The 15,386-nt window shown below is 36.2% G+C and overlaps 4 protein-coding genes, 1 long non-coding RNA gene and 1 other non-coding gene across 7 annotated transcripts; 2 read left to right on the forward strand and 4 right to left on the reverse strand.

The window, feature by feature from the left end:
• The first annotated feature begins 13 nt into the window (after nt 1-13).
• On the forward strand, nt 14-3,736 carry LOC18024147 (chaperonin CPN60-like 2, mitochondrial). The gene is made up of 17 exons (XM_006407095.2): nt 14-180; nt 276-297; nt 604-735; nt 825-984; nt 1,101-1,276; nt 1,378-1,473; nt 1,563-1,667; nt 1,770-1,856; nt 1,977-2,147; nt 2,234-2,302; nt 2,382-2,459; nt 2,553-2,648; nt 2,729-2,828; nt 2,913-3,016; nt 3,092-3,197; nt 3,295-3,373; nt 3,452-3,736. The coding sequence occupies exons 1-17, from the start codon at nt 143-145 to the stop codon at nt 3,549-3,551; spliced, it is 1,719 nt and encodes a 572-aa protein (XP_006407158.1). The 5' UTR covers nt 14-142; the 3' UTR covers nt 3,552-3,736.
• A 553-nt stretch (nt 3,737-4,289) lies between these two features.
• On the reverse strand, nt 4,290-4,392 carry LOC112089049. Its single transcript, XR_002900860.1, has one exon. It is a non-coding gene; the product is annotated as a U6 spliceosomal RNA (small nuclear RNA).
• A 443-nt stretch (nt 4,393-4,835) lies between these two features.
• On the reverse strand, nt 4,836-6,031 carry LOC18024502 (LOB domain-containing protein 22). Its single transcript, XM_006407096.2, has one exon. The coding sequence runs from the start codon at nt 5,674-5,676 to the stop codon at nt 4,846-4,848; it is 831 nt and encodes a 276-aa protein (XP_006407159.1). The 5' UTR covers nt 5,677-6,031; the 3' UTR covers nt 4,836-4,845.
• A 109-nt stretch (nt 6,032-6,140) lies between these two features.
• Nucleotides 6,141-7,426, reverse strand: LOC18024503. Its single transcript, XR_002900761.1, has 5 exons — nt 7,183-7,426; nt 7,054-7,104; nt 6,853-6,933; nt 6,642-6,700; nt 6,141-6,397 (listed from the first exon to the last, which is right to left on the reverse strand). It is a non-coding gene; the product is annotated as an uncharacterized LOC18024503 (long non-coding RNA).
• An 836-nt stretch (nt 7,427-8,262) lies between these two features.
• On the forward strand, nt 8,263-8,621 carry LOC18024504. The gene has a single exon (XM_024159337.1). The coding sequence runs from the start codon at nt 8,270-8,272 to the stop codon at nt 8,477-8,479; it is 210 nt and encodes a 69-aa protein (XP_024015105.1). The 5' UTR covers nt 8,263-8,269; the 3' UTR covers nt 8,480-8,621.
• A 2,277-nt stretch (nt 8,622-10,898) lies between these two features.
• LOC18024505 (protein indeterminate-domain 11) lies at nt 10,899-14,807 on the reverse strand. Of its 2 annotated transcripts, none has more exons than XM_024159336.1 (5): nt 14,747-14,807; nt 14,093-14,332; nt 13,247-13,646; nt 11,816-12,705; nt 10,899-11,018 (listed from the first exon to the last, which is right to left on the reverse strand). In XM_024159336.1, the coding sequence occupies exons 2-5, from the start codon at nt 14,319-14,321 to the stop codon at nt 10,990-10,992; spliced, it is 1,548 nt and encodes a 515-aa protein (XP_024015104.1). In that variant the 5' UTR covers nt 14,322-14,332; nt 14,747-14,807; the 3' UTR covers nt 10,899-10,989. The 2 variants fall into 2 exon arrangements, with proteins under 2 accessions (XP_024015104.1, XP_006407162.2); XM_006407099.2 differs by lacking the exon at nt 14,747-14,807 and adding an exon at nt 14,468-14,704.
• Nucleotides 14,808-15,386: the final 579 nt, after the last annotated feature.

Consider the following 15,386-nt stretch of genomic DNA (forward strand, 5'->3'; position numbering starts at 1 on the left):
CTTAACCCAAGAACACAGAATTTTCCAGAGTTTTTGCTCTTTTGAACGAAACTTAAAATTCGTAAGCACAGATTCCTTGATCGTCATAGTAAAACCCTAAACCCTTGAAGCCTCTTCTTCTGTAGCTCTTTGCAAAGCGGAAATGTACCGAGTGTTGTCAAAGTTATCTTCTTCAGTTGGGTACGTTTCATTCTTTCATTTAGTGTGAGCTTATTTTAAAACTTGTAAAAATACTCGATCAACTTGAACTGATGGGCATATCATTTTCTTTGCAGCTCGTCTACTTCCAGGAAACTGGTGAGTCTCGTGAACTTCTATTCTATGGGTCATCTTACGAGTTTGATTGCATTTCGTTATTTGGGCATTAATCGAGAAACTGCTAGAAATGTGCCAACTGACAAATCGAACTACAAGTCCAGATAGTTGCATCAGTGATGCAAAGAAACAAAATTTAAATAAGTTTCTACCTCGAGCTTTTGAATTTGCAAAATTTATCTGGTTTACAGTTTAATCGGTTCCACCAATTGCTGTAGAAGAAGAACCTATATTAAGTTATTTAATTCCGGTATTGGATTTCTTTTGGTGATCTCTATTACCATAAAGGTTTCTGGAAGGATTATAAGCAGCAGAAACTATGTGGCTAAGGATATCAGTTTCGGGATTGGTGCTCGGGCAGCTATGTTGCAAGGTGTATCTGAGGTTGCAGAAGCTGTGAAAGTCACAATGGGGCCAAAGGTATATATCTTTCTATCTTGGTTTTTAGAAGGTTCAGATCAATGCAGTGCGGGTTATTCAAATTCAGTATCTTTCGGTGGTGGTGTTAGGGAAGAAATGTGATAATTGAGAACAGTTATGGCGGACCAAAGATAACAAAGGATGGTGTCACCGTGGCAAAAAGCATATCATTCAAAGCAAAAGCTAAGAATATGGGTGCAGAGCTCGTGAAACAGGTTGCAAATGCCACTAACAAGGTTGCTGGAGATGGTAATTGACTAAATCCCCTCTTTGAGTTCAAAAGTCTTGGAGATTAGTTTTTGACTATTACAAAAACATGCTGCAGATTTAATAATAGCGAAAATTCCTGTTTAAATGTTACATAGGTACCACTTGTGCGACTGTTTTGACTCAGGCAATACTCACCGAAGGTTGTAAGTCAGTGGCTGCTGGTGTAAATGTGATGGATCTGCGTACTGGCATAAATATGGCTATTCACGCAGTTGTATCTGATTTAAAAAGCAGAGCAGTTATGATTAGCACCCCAGAAGAGATCACACAGGTGATTTAGAAACAGATTCATTAAGTCATGATTCTCTATGTTCTTTCATATGCTGAATTAGAAGTTGTCTCTTACTGCCATGATATATGCTATTTTGATAGGTTGCTACTATATCTGCAAACGGAGAGCGTGAGATTGGGGAACTAATTGCAAGAGCCATGGAGAAAGTTGGAAAGGAAGGGGTTATCACCGTTGCTGTAAGCTTACTTTGCTTCTCATGCCTTGGATTGGATCAGATGATGATTGACTTAGTGCTATGTCTCATCATTTTTCTTACAATACGCAGGATGGGAACACTTTAGAGAACGAGCTAGAAGTAGTGGAAGGGATGAAGCTAGCAAGAGGTTACATTTCTCCTTATTTTATCACAGATCAGAAGACTCAGAAATGCGTAAGTTTATATCTTTCTGTTTAGTACGATGTGAAAGTATAGGTTTCACCCAAAAGCGAAGGCAGATAAAGGATATTAAACTAAATATGTGTTGTTTTCCAGGAGCTTGAGAATCCCATCATCCTCATTCATGAGAAGAAGATTTCAGACATGAACGCGTTGTTGAAAGTTCTAGAGGCAGCTGTGCAAGTAAACCATTCCCTTGATTATCTATTATTAGTTATTACTATGTTTTGAAGTCCGGTTTGTAGACCTTTGCTATTTAGAATTACTGCTTACTTGTTTCTCTTATTGATTGTGGTTGTGCAGAGTAGCAGACCACTTCTTGTTGTAGCAGAGGATGTAGAGAGTGATGCATTAGCTATGCTTATTCTCAATAAGCATCATGCTGGGCTTAAGGTATGCGCTATCAAGGCTCCGGGTTATGGTGACAACAGGAAAGCAAGCTTAGATGATCTTGCAGTTCTTACTGGTGCAGAGGTAAAAAAATTATCTGAAACAACATGTGGTTACGTTTGTCTCGCGTTTTTCATTTGCTAACTCACTGGTTTACCGTTTACACACAGGTTGTCTCTGAGGAGCGCGGTCTAACTCTTGACAAAATTCGGCCTGAATTGCTTGGGACCGCGAAAAAGGTAAGAGGAGAAAAATTTGTCTGGTTTCTGCTTGTGATTTTTTCCAATATTCGAGTGTAATACAATTTCATTGAAAAAGGTCACCATCTCTCGTGATGACACTATCATCCTGCACGGTGGTGGCGATAAGAAGCTGATCGAAGAAAGATGTGAAGAGGTATATGATTATTTTCTTACGCTATCTCTATCATATTAATACTGCTCACTAGAATACAGTAGAAGCAATCCTTTTTCTTCTCATGGTGTACAGCTAAGGTCAGCGAATGAAAAGAGCACTTCCACTTTTGATAAAGAGAAAACGCAAGAAAGACTCTCAAAACTATCAGGTGGTGTTGCAGTCTTCAAGGTTAGTCAGTCACCCATCAATGTGTCCTTTTTAGACTCTTGCATGCCAAAGTAGCTGATATATGTCTGGTTCTTATTTAGGTGGGAGGGGCAAGTGAAACTGAAGTTGGAGAAAGAAAAGACAGAGTCACTGATGCTTTAAACGCTACACGAGCAGCCGTAGAAGAAGGCATCATTCCAGGTAAGTAAATATTATGCTTTATTTTTCTCCCTATTTCCTCTAATTATTTCATCATGTGCTTATAACTGGGAAAATTTTGAATAGGTGGTGGTGTGGCTCTATTATATGCTACAAAGGCTTTAGACAACCTTCAAACTCAAAACGAGGATCAAAGAAGAGGTGTTGAGATAGTTCAGAATGCTCTGAAGGTTTGATCTCTAGCTTCTTGAAATGAAAAATCTCTCAGTCTAAAACTTTGACAAGAAGTTGTGAATCTTGTGTAGGCTCCTGCATTAACAATAGCAGCAAATGCCGGTTACGATGGTTCTTTAGTGGTTGGCAAGTTATTAGAGCAAGACGATTGCAATTTTGGTTTTGATGCTGCCAAAGGTTAGTTTAGTAATGTCATTGAGAACATCTCAAAACGCAAACATCATCAATCTCTGAACTTGTCTGACGGTTTTGTTTTCTGGGTGCAATGCAATAGGTTCGTATGTGGATATGGTAAAAGCTGGAATCATAGACCCTGTGAAGGTTATCAAAACCGCCTTAACTGATGCTGCTAGGTAAAAGAGTGTTCCAAAACTCAACCGTTGTTACTCCATTAGAAGGAAAACTAACTAACTTTGTGTCCAAAAACGCAGCGGTTCTTTGCTTTTGACAACAACAGAGGCCTCAGTGGTTGTGAACGCAGACGAGAAAACTCAAAACCATGTCCCTGATATGTCCGGCATGGGCATGTGATGTGACCACCTCTACAAAAACATTCGAAGCTTTCTCTTTGATTATTTTATTCCCTACAAAGCTAGAAACTTTCGTCGTTTTAGATTGGTGGGTCTGGTTATGAATTTTGTGGGATGCAACTTCTATGTTGTCTGGTATTACGATTTTGGGCCTTAACAGTGTTATTAAAAAATCACACACTTGATTACAACAAGCAAGAGCTCCAGAAGTTGTGTCTTCATAAAAAAAAAAAATTGAACTTCTTAAATTACTCAAACCCTCTGTCTCCACAAGAGGACAAGCTCACGGATTAAATCTAAGCTAATTTATATGTTTTCTGACCATCGGAACTGCAAAAACGACCACAAGCAGCCGGCTTGTTTTACTTTTCATTCTGACACATTTGTAATTCGTGTTTCTTCGTAAAAACCTAGACTTTTAGAAATCTGTAGTCTTTCTCTTGCATCCGAAACTTCAGTACGGTTCCAGTAACGGATTAAAAGAACCCTGAAAATCGAAACCAGAAGAAGAACACAGAGGAAGAAGAAGCCGATCTGAAAAAAATGCCAAAAAAAATCACTGCACTTCCAGTTAACTTAATCATCAGCATTAAAAGCAATAGTTTTAGGGTTTCAGAAATCTCTCATTTTCGCGCAGATTTGCCTCGGAAAGTTAAGTTATAAGTCCAGAAAATGAAGAACAGAACCGAAGAATCGAAGAACACAAACAAATTTCAAAAAAATTGGAAAAAAAGAAAAAAAAAATTTGGACCATTTCTCGATTTGTGCGTGTCATCCTTGCGCAGGGGCCATGCTAATCTTCTCTGTATCGTTCCAATTTTATCGGATGTCCCCGAAGGGACAATCACATTGTCGACTCTAGCGATATATAAACGCAGCTTTTTCTCTTTATCTGAACGATGTGGGACTAAATCTATTGTTTTAGTGTTAATGGGCCTCTTTATTACAAGGCTTCTCTTCCTGATTCTTCATGGGCCTGTTTTATTATTATTGAACGATCTGATTTCACATATGAGCTATTAGAATGAAAATATTTCTCCACTGAATTTTGTTTATTCCCTTGTGCAATATATGTTGAAGATTTGCATACCTCTTTCACATCTAATCCTACGACAAATTTTACTAAATGGGATACAATTAAAAAAAATCCAAAAGAAAACAACATTAAAGGGGGAAAATTCTGTTGATGTCGATCGATGAGAGGAGAATTTGTTGAGCCTAACAAAAGGTGATTCTTTAATTAATAAGAAAAAAAAAACTCCAAAAAAAGACCAAAGAAAAAGAAAAAAAAAAAGCTAAGAAGAAATGATGAATTGAGCGGAAGGCAAGTCGAGTTTCCGTTGTTCAACGAAATCTTCATGATTCTCGAACTCGTGTCTCTCGCTAGAAACTTCTTCCACAGGCTTAACGTCCTCACATTCATCAATGAAGCCACTCTTTAAATTCACCGTCGTTGATGAATCTTGAAGTTGAAGACACCACATGTCTTCTTGTAACCCATTAAAGGTTCCAGGAGAACAATACTGTTGTTGTTGCTGCTGTTGATTTTGTTCTTGAACATGATGGAGAGGGTAATTGTAAGGAATCAAATTGTTGTTGTTGTTGTTTAGATCACAAGAACTCGAAAAACTCGATAGATCCTCAGGTTCTTGCATCTGGATATGCGATTCTTGAGGATGATGAAGATGGTGATGATTATGAGCACGGTCACGAAGCACAGCCAATTGTTGAAGAACAATCTCCAATTCGTTTCTTGTGCACTCGATCTGGTGATGAAGCTTTCTTATGATGCTATAGCAACCTTCAACCGGATCATTGGCACGAGCATCGGACTGAAACATGATCGTATGCATAGCTGCGTCTTTCTCAGGAGGGCTAAGGGATTTGATGATCTTGGTGATGTTGCTGACTCCAAAGAGCTTGTGAGCGTTGAGGAATTGGTGGTGACGGTCGTGAGGGAAATAAGGAGCGAGAAGACAATCAGGAGCACATTTCCTGCGCTGGTATTTGCAGGCGGCACAGGCCTGGTTTGTGCTATTGTTGCTGTTGCTGGTGCTGCTTGATGATTTTAATGGTGTTGGTTTGGGATGTAAAGGGAAGACAGAAGAAGGTTTGCCTGAGGGCATTTTTTTGTTTCAAGGGTTTGGCGAGTTCTGTTCCTTAGTTTTCTCCTGGTGGGAAGGAAATGCAGGGGAATGGAGAGAAATGAGGGAGGAGAGACAAGCTGATATAAGACAGAGACAATGAGACAAGAGAGAGAGAGAGAGGGAGAGAGAGAGAGATTTTGACCAATTCAAGTCAGGGGCTAAGTGTCTATATTTAGAAAGTGATAGAAGTGAATATGGTCGTGTTCTATTGGTGAAAAATAGAAAAGACGACTGGAATTTACTAAAAATTGGCTATGTATAGGTTATGAGATTATGTGTATGGATGTAATAAGAAGAAGAAGACGATAAAAGTATATGGTTAGACGAGCTTACGTTACCAGTTTTCAAAACCTGTTTTTTTTTTGTTTTTCCTTTCATCTGAAACCATTTTGTCCTCTCTTGGACATCATCAACAAGTTCCTGAGATTTAAAACAATAACCAGAAGCTTAACAAGAAGTTTATGTTTAGGGTCAAGATTCCATTTACAGTCTAGATTTCAAAACAAACTAATAGGCATGGGATTCACAATGATTTCCTTACAACCTACTCGAAAACGGAACCAAGGAAGAAATATGTTTGTAGCTCTGGAAATGGTGTGAGACATTGAAACTAAAAGAAAATCACAACCATTGTCAATTTATTTCTTCTTCTGGCTTCTTTGACTTGGGGTGTGAGACAATATTCTTATTGTAGAAGAGTCTGAAACAAAGAAAAACAAAGAACGATAAAAGTTGGTCACGGTAACAAAAGCAACACAATTTTCATAACGTTTATAGATGCCTCAAGAGCCCAAGATACGAGTCTAAACTCAAAACACAATGCTCTTTGTGGGGAGAGTAACTCAATAAGAAAAAATGTAACAATAACTAAGGTTAATGTTCCAATAAGGCTATCAAATTTCCAGGAGGAGATTGAAGAAACAAACGTAGGAACAAAATAGCACCTTCTTTGTTCGAGCAAATATTCGGATTCTTCCAGCTTTCGTTTCTGTCCATCAACAGTCTTCAACACAAGATCCATAAATATCCCATTAGCAAAAAAAAATTAAAGTTTGCGTGCAAAGCTCATATCACAACACACTACTGTACACCAGAGCATAAAACAGCAAAACTTTGTTCTCATGAGAAAGAAATGTGAGGAGTCTTAAATGTTACCATAGCTTTTGATCCAATGGATCTCGAAATCGAATTCAACATCTGCTCACAATTCTTAAAACGAATTTTCAATTCACTCACCTGAAATTCCAAAAAAAAAAAAAAAAACAAACGAAACCAAAATCAAACACAAGGACAATCTGTAACCCAGATAGGACAAGAATGAAGTATGTTTTCATGGGATTTAGGAGGAAAACAAACCAGGGAATCGGAACCTCCAGTTTCGATTTCTTTCGATAATTTCTCTATCAACTACACAAATTCACACCATTAACGACGAACCGGAATCAGACCCAAAGGGCCAAGAAATCGACATTAATGCTTTCTAACCGGATATATATGGAAGTGAGAAGCTAGAGACTGGTTTTATTGCGTCTGAACCGCCGGCGACTTCACTGGAGGCGGCGACATCGGCGACGGAAACATTGTTGGAGTTTTAAGTGTTTCAAATCGGCAAATGTGCTTCACATACGCCGTGGCCAGAAAACGACGCCGTAAAGAGTGTTATTACAGATGTTGTAGTATGCAGAAGTGGTTGAAACGACACCGTAACCAATAATTCTTTATTTCAAACGACGTCGTTACAGGTTATAGACAAAATAGCTTTGTCCGAGGGAAGATAACTTGTCGCCGAGATATCTAGTTCCGTCCCCGACAACACCAACAGAGAGAAGGCTTTTAACGGTGAGTTTTCCGACAAACCTCTGTATCGAAAATTTCCCTACTTTATTGATCTAATCGAATCTCAAAACAATACTCTTTTGAACTCTCGATCGATAACACTCGGTATATTGTATCATTTGGTTTGTGTCCCATAAACAGACGAATCTAAAATTCATATATTTGATTGTTTCGTAGGTGAATCTTGAATTGTATTGTGCTATTGGTAGGATATAATTTATCCGATTCCAAGCTTCTTAGGTCGATTTTGTTTGATTGTGTGAAAGTAAAGGATCCAAATTTTCGATGCCATTTTGGTTAGAGAATCACGTCGTGTACCAATACTGATTTGGTTTGATAACTTTGTAATTGTTTGCTTCTGAAACAAAAGAGAGACCGAGGCACATGCTTTCTGTTCTCCTTGGATTCTTTTTAAATGCCAATGCTGGAATTTTCCATAAGAATGCATCTTAGAGGTATTGAAACTCTTTGACATAGCTTTGAGAGTTGTGTGTGGTTTCTAAATGTCATGTTTAGTTAGTGCTTTCTTTCAAATTTGTGAATCATCCCATTTCTCAGTGTCATCTATTGGGAATAAACAGTTTGTAATTGGATGCTAATCAGCTTGTATAAGTAATAAGCTTCTTCTTTTTTTTTGTTGGTTTAGATGGTTTGCAAGGTTCTTTCTTTAGAGTTATGTATGTCTTTTATGAACAAAGTTTGATACAAATACGAAAATGGGCAGGGTTAAAGCAAAATGGTGGTGAAACCGACGGTAGCTTTGAGAGGTATCTTGGTAGGTGGAGTGGCGATATTTGCCAAAGTTGCAGGTGCCATGAAGGCAGCTGGAGGTGTTAAGCTCGGTGCAGCCGCTACAGCCATGACCGTGGCTGCAACTGCAGCTGTGTCTGGATCTAAGCAAGATCAAAAGGGAGATCCCTCCAAGGCACCACCACCTTCTAAATGAGTATCATCCATCTATGTTGTATTCTTCCTTAACCAAATCAATAAAAAGAGAAAACTTCATGCTTGTTTTTGAAAGGTTCTTTGGAGTTTTTTCATTCTGGACATTGTTATGATATTGAATATGTTACGAAGTCTTACAACTTCTTGCAAACAAGATTCATGTGTGATTAAAAAAGAAGCTTAAAACAGTGACAAAAAAAAACTTGCTGTTCTGTTGTTTAACAACATCAGGTTCCCACTCTTAAGCTCTTATCGAATCCATTTGGACCCCTTAGAGATCCGAACAAAGAACAGATTACCACTTACCAGGGAAGTTACCGCTTAATCATGACAGAGCATAGAGAACAGACCACTTGCAGATCTTGCTAATTGAAAGTATAGGGAACCGTCTTATCTCAGAAAAACTTATGGAGATTATCCAAGTAGACAAATTGCATTATTGCATCTTTTTACCGTGTAAAACTCTGTTCTAGTCTGTTTGTATACCACAAAGTCTCAGAAATTTATACTCACTCATTGATCTATAAATAATACAGTGAACTCACTCTTTAGAGATCATCAAGCAACCATTAATCCAATAACTTGAATCTTTTCCTGCTTGATTTAACATCTTCAGAATTAGCTACAAAAGGAATCATTGGGTTGGCTTTGGTGAGAAGATCCTTGGTCGCTCCGTAGCAGCAGCAGCAGCAGCAGCTTCGACGAACAAAAGGTCAGCCTCAAAAAGGATTTCTTGTGGTGTACGTCGTAGAGAGATATTAGGTGTCAATCTCATACTTGAACCAAGTAACCAACCTTGGTTTCAAGCTCTGCTTAGTAAATTCGAGGAGTTTTATTTTATTTCTTTCTCAAAAGCTTTGTTTTTAAAGGTAAGGGAGTGAATAGCATTTTTATGCAACAGGCACGATCACGCCAAATAAATATATTTTGGATCGATCTTTGAATCTCTCATAAATATCTCAATAATGCTTCTTTAGATGATATTGACAAAATGCTTGTTTACAACGCGCCAGGTGCTTGAGTAAACGAGGAGTGAAAATTTACGCTCAATGATTGTTTCTTGTTGACACACAGTGTGGCTTTAAACCCCACTAAGAATCTAGCCATCTTGAGTAAGTGCATCAGTAATTTTTACGTTAATGAACAGCCAGAATTAGCGTGGTACGTACTTACTAACGAGTAACGAGAGTATGATATTAGGTTGGCCATGAAAATTTCATTTGTCATTCCAAAATTTCAGTGCAGTTGCTCGTTCCTTTTTCTCCATATATCAGGATTGTCACCATCTTCGTAGTATAATTAAGAAACCATCATCATCATCACTTTGCAGGAAAATTAGTATTCGTTGTAGAATTAATGTGTTCACGTTATATTATTTTTTTTTGTATGTATGACATTCATTGGTTGGTTACAAAGTTTTAGAACTTTTACAAGCATTATTGTATAGCATAATCTTTTGTAAAAGTTATTGTCTTTCACAAGCAACCAAAAACAAATAAGTAAATAGTGATTGTGGGATCACTTCATTAAAATCAGACAAAAAGAAAAACCTTACAAATGCCAAAATCATCATGACATTGACAAATTCAAGGGGTCCTCTGTATTTGACACCTTTAACGTCTGTAATTTTTTTTACTACTCTTATTTTTTGGACAATAAAAAAAATATCTGGTCTTGTGGTATATGGTCATTTTGCTAATTTCCTCAAAATGAATTTAACTAACTGGTGTCACAATTTCCTTTTTTGCAGAAGTAGTTATACCAGTACACCTCTCACTGAGTAACCAACCATTTGTGATCATAGGCTAATTATATACACTAAATATCTATCTAACAAATCTTGTTGAACCAGAATTTTCGTTACAAGATTCTTCTCTCTTTTTAATTATAAATTTATAACCCTTCCTTATTTTATTCTGTGTTCCAATGTATATTTTATAGTCTTGTTATTGTTTTTTTGGTAAAAATAGTCTTGTTATGTTGTAAGTTCTTTCATTGAAATCTAATTTATAAAATTTCCCCCGATATATATATATATATATATATATGACAAAATCCATATATATGAAGCCTATGAGATTTAAGAAATTTGTTGAAAACAATATGTCACATCCGCCTCGTTGAAAAACAAGAAGACGCCTTTATTTATTTCAATCATTTTCCACACTTTATTGCATGTGAAAATATCATTCCGTAATCCTTAGGGAAGACCACACCACCCCCCCCCCAAAAAAAAACATACAAATAATAATATATTTAACTTGTCGCCAGATCAATTTTATATATGGTGAAGGTCCATGGAGCATAATAATTAATTTCATTTCATTTCATTTTGGATTAAATGACGTTTAGAATAATCCCAGGATATATGCTATCATAAAGAGCTGCAAACTAAATTCAATATCAAGAACGCTTTGATGTGTAATCAACAATAGCATATCATAAAGTTGTGGCCATGTGTGATATATACATAAGTTCTATACATCCCACCAAGCAAAACGTGATGCGTCCCTATCTTTTGTCGGATCCCACTTGTGTGCCTGCATGGGATATATATACAATATATAAGAAACAAAAGATATAATAGGTATTATACACATATATGTTTTTGGTTAAAGGGCCTAGTTTTTTACATATGTGTAGAGATCGATAAATTTTATATTTTTGCATTTCCGATATTCGAAATAGGTTTATAAACAGAAGATGCGTCACCCCAACCCCAAGATCGAATCCAATGCATATCATCCTCCTCTGTACTTTATGCTTTTCATGTGCCACATTTCATAATTAATTACTTATATTTCATTTTCTCTTCTCTTTCCTTTTTCACTTTTCTTCTTTTAGGTTTCTATTACCTAATCATTGTGTGTATGATCATATATAAAATACAACCAAAAGACTTTTGAGTCTAAACATACCTACCTTTTTAGAATTGAAAAAAAAAATGTTAACTTAGAGATAAATTTCATTAAAAGAACCCAGTGAAATTATGAAATTGAGCTACTTGACGATAATTGGATATTTAACAAAGGATAAGATAAGAATTATATATAATTCATGTAATTGGATATTACATCAGCTTGTTTTTTTTTTGAAACACCCCCCCCCCCAAATAAAATAAAATAAAATACACGACACGTAACAAGTTAATCAGATATTTCTGTATAAACGTGCCCCATTTGATTCTCCTTTGGTGAGCATAAAGCATATAATTCAAGTTAATAAAACAAAGAACAAAAAAATTATGGAAATATAAAACTACATATGTATATACATATATTAATATTAAAATTTAGATAGATTCACTATAAATATAAGCAACAACAAAAAAACTAACCCTGCCAAGGCTTTGGATGTAGCTGATCGGAAGCAGGGCCATTGATGCAATTCCCAAGACCAGCAAAACTTAAAATCTCGTTATGAGACATTAACGGTCTTAGCCCCAAGAAATCTCTCGTCAAACCCTCTCCTCCTCCACCGCTTTTATTTTGGTCTGATCCTGCGGCTGAAGCGGTCGTAGCAGCGTTTGTCCTCAAGAACCCGCCGAATGTATCGTCGAACGCTTCTTCTCCACCGTTATGATCAAACCCGGAAGCGTTGTAGTCTTGAAACAAAACTTGATTGTTGTTGTTGGAGCTGATGAATCCAGATGGTGACGTCATCATCGCCGCCATTGTCGTGGTGAGGTTGTTATGATGAGCTGACCTCTCAAATTCGATGGTTGGTGGTAAAGGAGGTGTCTTTGTGGAACCCATTTGTGCTGCTTTCTGGAGCAATGCGGTGGCTGACATAGCCGGAGAAGCTGCGAGAGAGAACAAACCTCCTCCTCCTCCACCACCATTACTAGGGTTAGGGTTTGAAGATATGAGATCTTGCGGCTGAGGAGCAAGCCAAGGAGGGATACTATGGTGGTGGTAGTTGATTATATGGTCATTGCTTTGTTGTTGCTCTTTCTTCACTGGAAACGTATGGAGATGATTACTGCTACTGTTAATATTACTAGTGCCATTGTTGGTTCCGAAGTGAAGGCTATTGATGATGTTGTGGGAAGAGGAAGAAGGAGAAGAGACGTTCATGTTTGGTTGTGTTTGATGATGATGAGAGGAAGGTTGATGAATCAAAAGAGGATTTGGTTGATGGTTTTGATTTTGCGGTATTACTACTTCTCTTGCAGTCTCTTCTGCCAACGCTTCACAAAATGCTCTGTGTGTTATGAAACTATCCCTCCTATTAATTTACCACACCAAAAAAAATAAAAACATAAAATGATCAATAACAGTTTTGATTATTAATACGAAGAAATGTCACACTTTGAGAGAAGCTATGAAAGTCAAGTGGTCCTTGGTCCTTCTAACGCATGTAGCAATCACATATGTATATTATAAGATGAATGATATTTAATGCAAGAAAATGAGAAGAAGTAAATACTCTATGATATATATCGTTTTTTTTTAATTTGTCAAAATACCCCATAATAGTTTTTAGATCCAAAAAAAAAAGAAGGGGAGAAAAGTACCCTGAACTAGTTCCATATTATAAATGAAGATTCTTTTGAGCTACCATTCTTGTCCTCTTTCAAATTAAATGAAATTATTCATATCAAAACAAAATACTTTGTACCATGTGTCCCTCCAGTTCTTACAACACCACCACATCCCAAATTCATAACCAGTATTAATTGTAATTACTATATTCTTTTTTGTGCTAATAATCACTATATTCAAAATCATTTAAGAAATAGAAAAACGAGAAGGAGTTTATTTTTTACCTAGAAAAGAGAGTGCCACAGTCACATCTGTATTCTTTGGTGCCACAAGTCTTAGAATGAGCCTTGCAATCCGATTGAACAGCATATTTCTTTGAACATTTGTCACATTTCCACTTCTTCTCTCCATGTTTTCTGCAGAAATGCTTCTTGATTCCGGTTAAGTCACCGAGAGCTCGAGATGGGTCATGGTGGACACAGCTTTCTTCTGGACAAATATACACTTTCTTTCTTATCACTTCTTTGTTGGATCTTTGTTTCAGCTTCCATGGTAGATTGTGACCCCTCCTGTGTAGCTGTAAATTCTGGTCTCTTTGGAAACCTTTGTTACAAATCTCACACACGAATCTGTTTGTTGCCATTAGTGTTTTTGGTGATAAAGCAATCACTTCTGATTCTGGGTCTGAAAATGAGAAATATTCAAACCAATATTGTCAGTAAACTCAAGAAACACTAGAAAGATACGATTTTGTTTTAAAGAAAGTTACAAACACTAAAAAAAACGGTTTAAATTATAAGTAATTATATTGAGGAAATATTTTATTAAGCACGCCCAAAACCATTCGAACAATACACATGTCTGAAAAATCAGAAATTTCATTGAAGTACTAATAAAGTTGTGGTATTTTTCTTTTCTGATCTGAGTTTTTGTTTTTGTTTTTGTTTTCTTTGTTTAGAATAGAGATGATAAAGAGAACAAAAAGGGTAAAAAGAATATTCTTTTCGGGAGAAAACCCATAATTTTCCAAGTTGATGATGACTGTATCAAATAATTGGAATAATGAATCAGTCCAAAACCATGAAAAAGAAAATTTGTAGTTTTTTAAAAATAATTCTTTTCGCACAAACCTGGATTCCCTGGTTGGTTTCTCCTCTTCTTTTGAGGCTGCGATTCCGGAACAAAGAACTGTTGTTGTTGTTCAAGTTGTTGTTGTTGATGAGGGAAGTAATTAGAACCACTTGCTTCAGTTCTGTTTCCTGAAGAGACACTTGCTTGATCCCCAGAAGCTGATGTTAGATTCGACATATTCTCTTCTTGTTGTTGTACTTGCTGATGAAGTAACATGTCTTTGTTCATGACCGCAAAACCTTGAGGTAAAAAAAATAGAGAAGCAAAAAAAAATAAGAAATCGACAAACTTTTTTCAGATCTATCTATATATATAGACAATTAAACATATACTGATAAAAAGGAGACAACAGAGAAGATTAAACAGAAACATACAAGAAATGAGACTATATGTATATATAATCCTAACTTCCTTCTTTGATATTGTGTGTGTGTCTGTGTATATATAAAGATATAAAAAATTAAGTTCCTTCTTTGGCTTCAACCCAAGAGACAATCTTTATTCACTTTTCTGGTTCGTGTTTGAAATCAACAAGAATTAGTCTCGATGAAACAAAATAGAAGTAGCAACAAATTACTACACAGAACATGAACTAGAAGTTGAGAAATTTTAAAATTAAAAGAAAACAGAAGAAGGAAGAAAATCCAATATACCTAGAAGTAGAAAGATAGAGAGAGAGAGAGAGAGATTGTGGACAAGAGAAACTCTATTATCTTCCTCTCTCTGTGTATTTGAAACCCAGAAATTCAAAAAATAAAATAAAATAGGAAAATAGAAAAGGAACCCTACCGCTAAGGAAAATATGGCATTTTCTGCTCTTTTTAAAATTTATTTTTTCTCTTACAAGCGAAGAGCAATGTCCTCTCTTTATCATTACCTGCAAATTTGTTTTCCGTGTTTTTTATTTTCAATTTTCTAGGTAAAAGAAAAAAAAAATTATTGAAATATTATTTTTCGTAAAGCACGGTGACTAAAAGATAAATACAACTTTCTCACAAGCTCACAGTGGAAAGCTTGCAGAAAGCGATCTTCGCAATTTTTATGAGTAGTTTTTGTTTTTGTTTGTACGTTACTCGAGAAGCAGTAGACATATTTGAATTCATATATATATTCCACTATTTTGCTTTGGAATTATAAATTTCACTATTTTCTTACTCTTCATGTATCAGATTACAAGTTAATTTATGTCACTCAGAAAAAGTTTGTGACAAAAATACTTATTTATGGTCCACTATAATAATTGCCGACCAAATTTAGTGAATTGTGATATGGGTATCTATCTATTTATTTGAA

This window comes from Eutrema salsugineum, unplaced genomic scaffold (assembly GCF_000478725.1).
Source record: "Eutrema salsugineum unplaced genomic scaffold, Eutsalg1_0 scaffold_13, whole genome shotgun sequence".
Taxonomy (NCBI): Eukaryota; Viridiplantae; Streptophyta; class Magnoliopsida; order Brassicales; family Brassicaceae; genus Eutrema; species Eutrema salsugineum.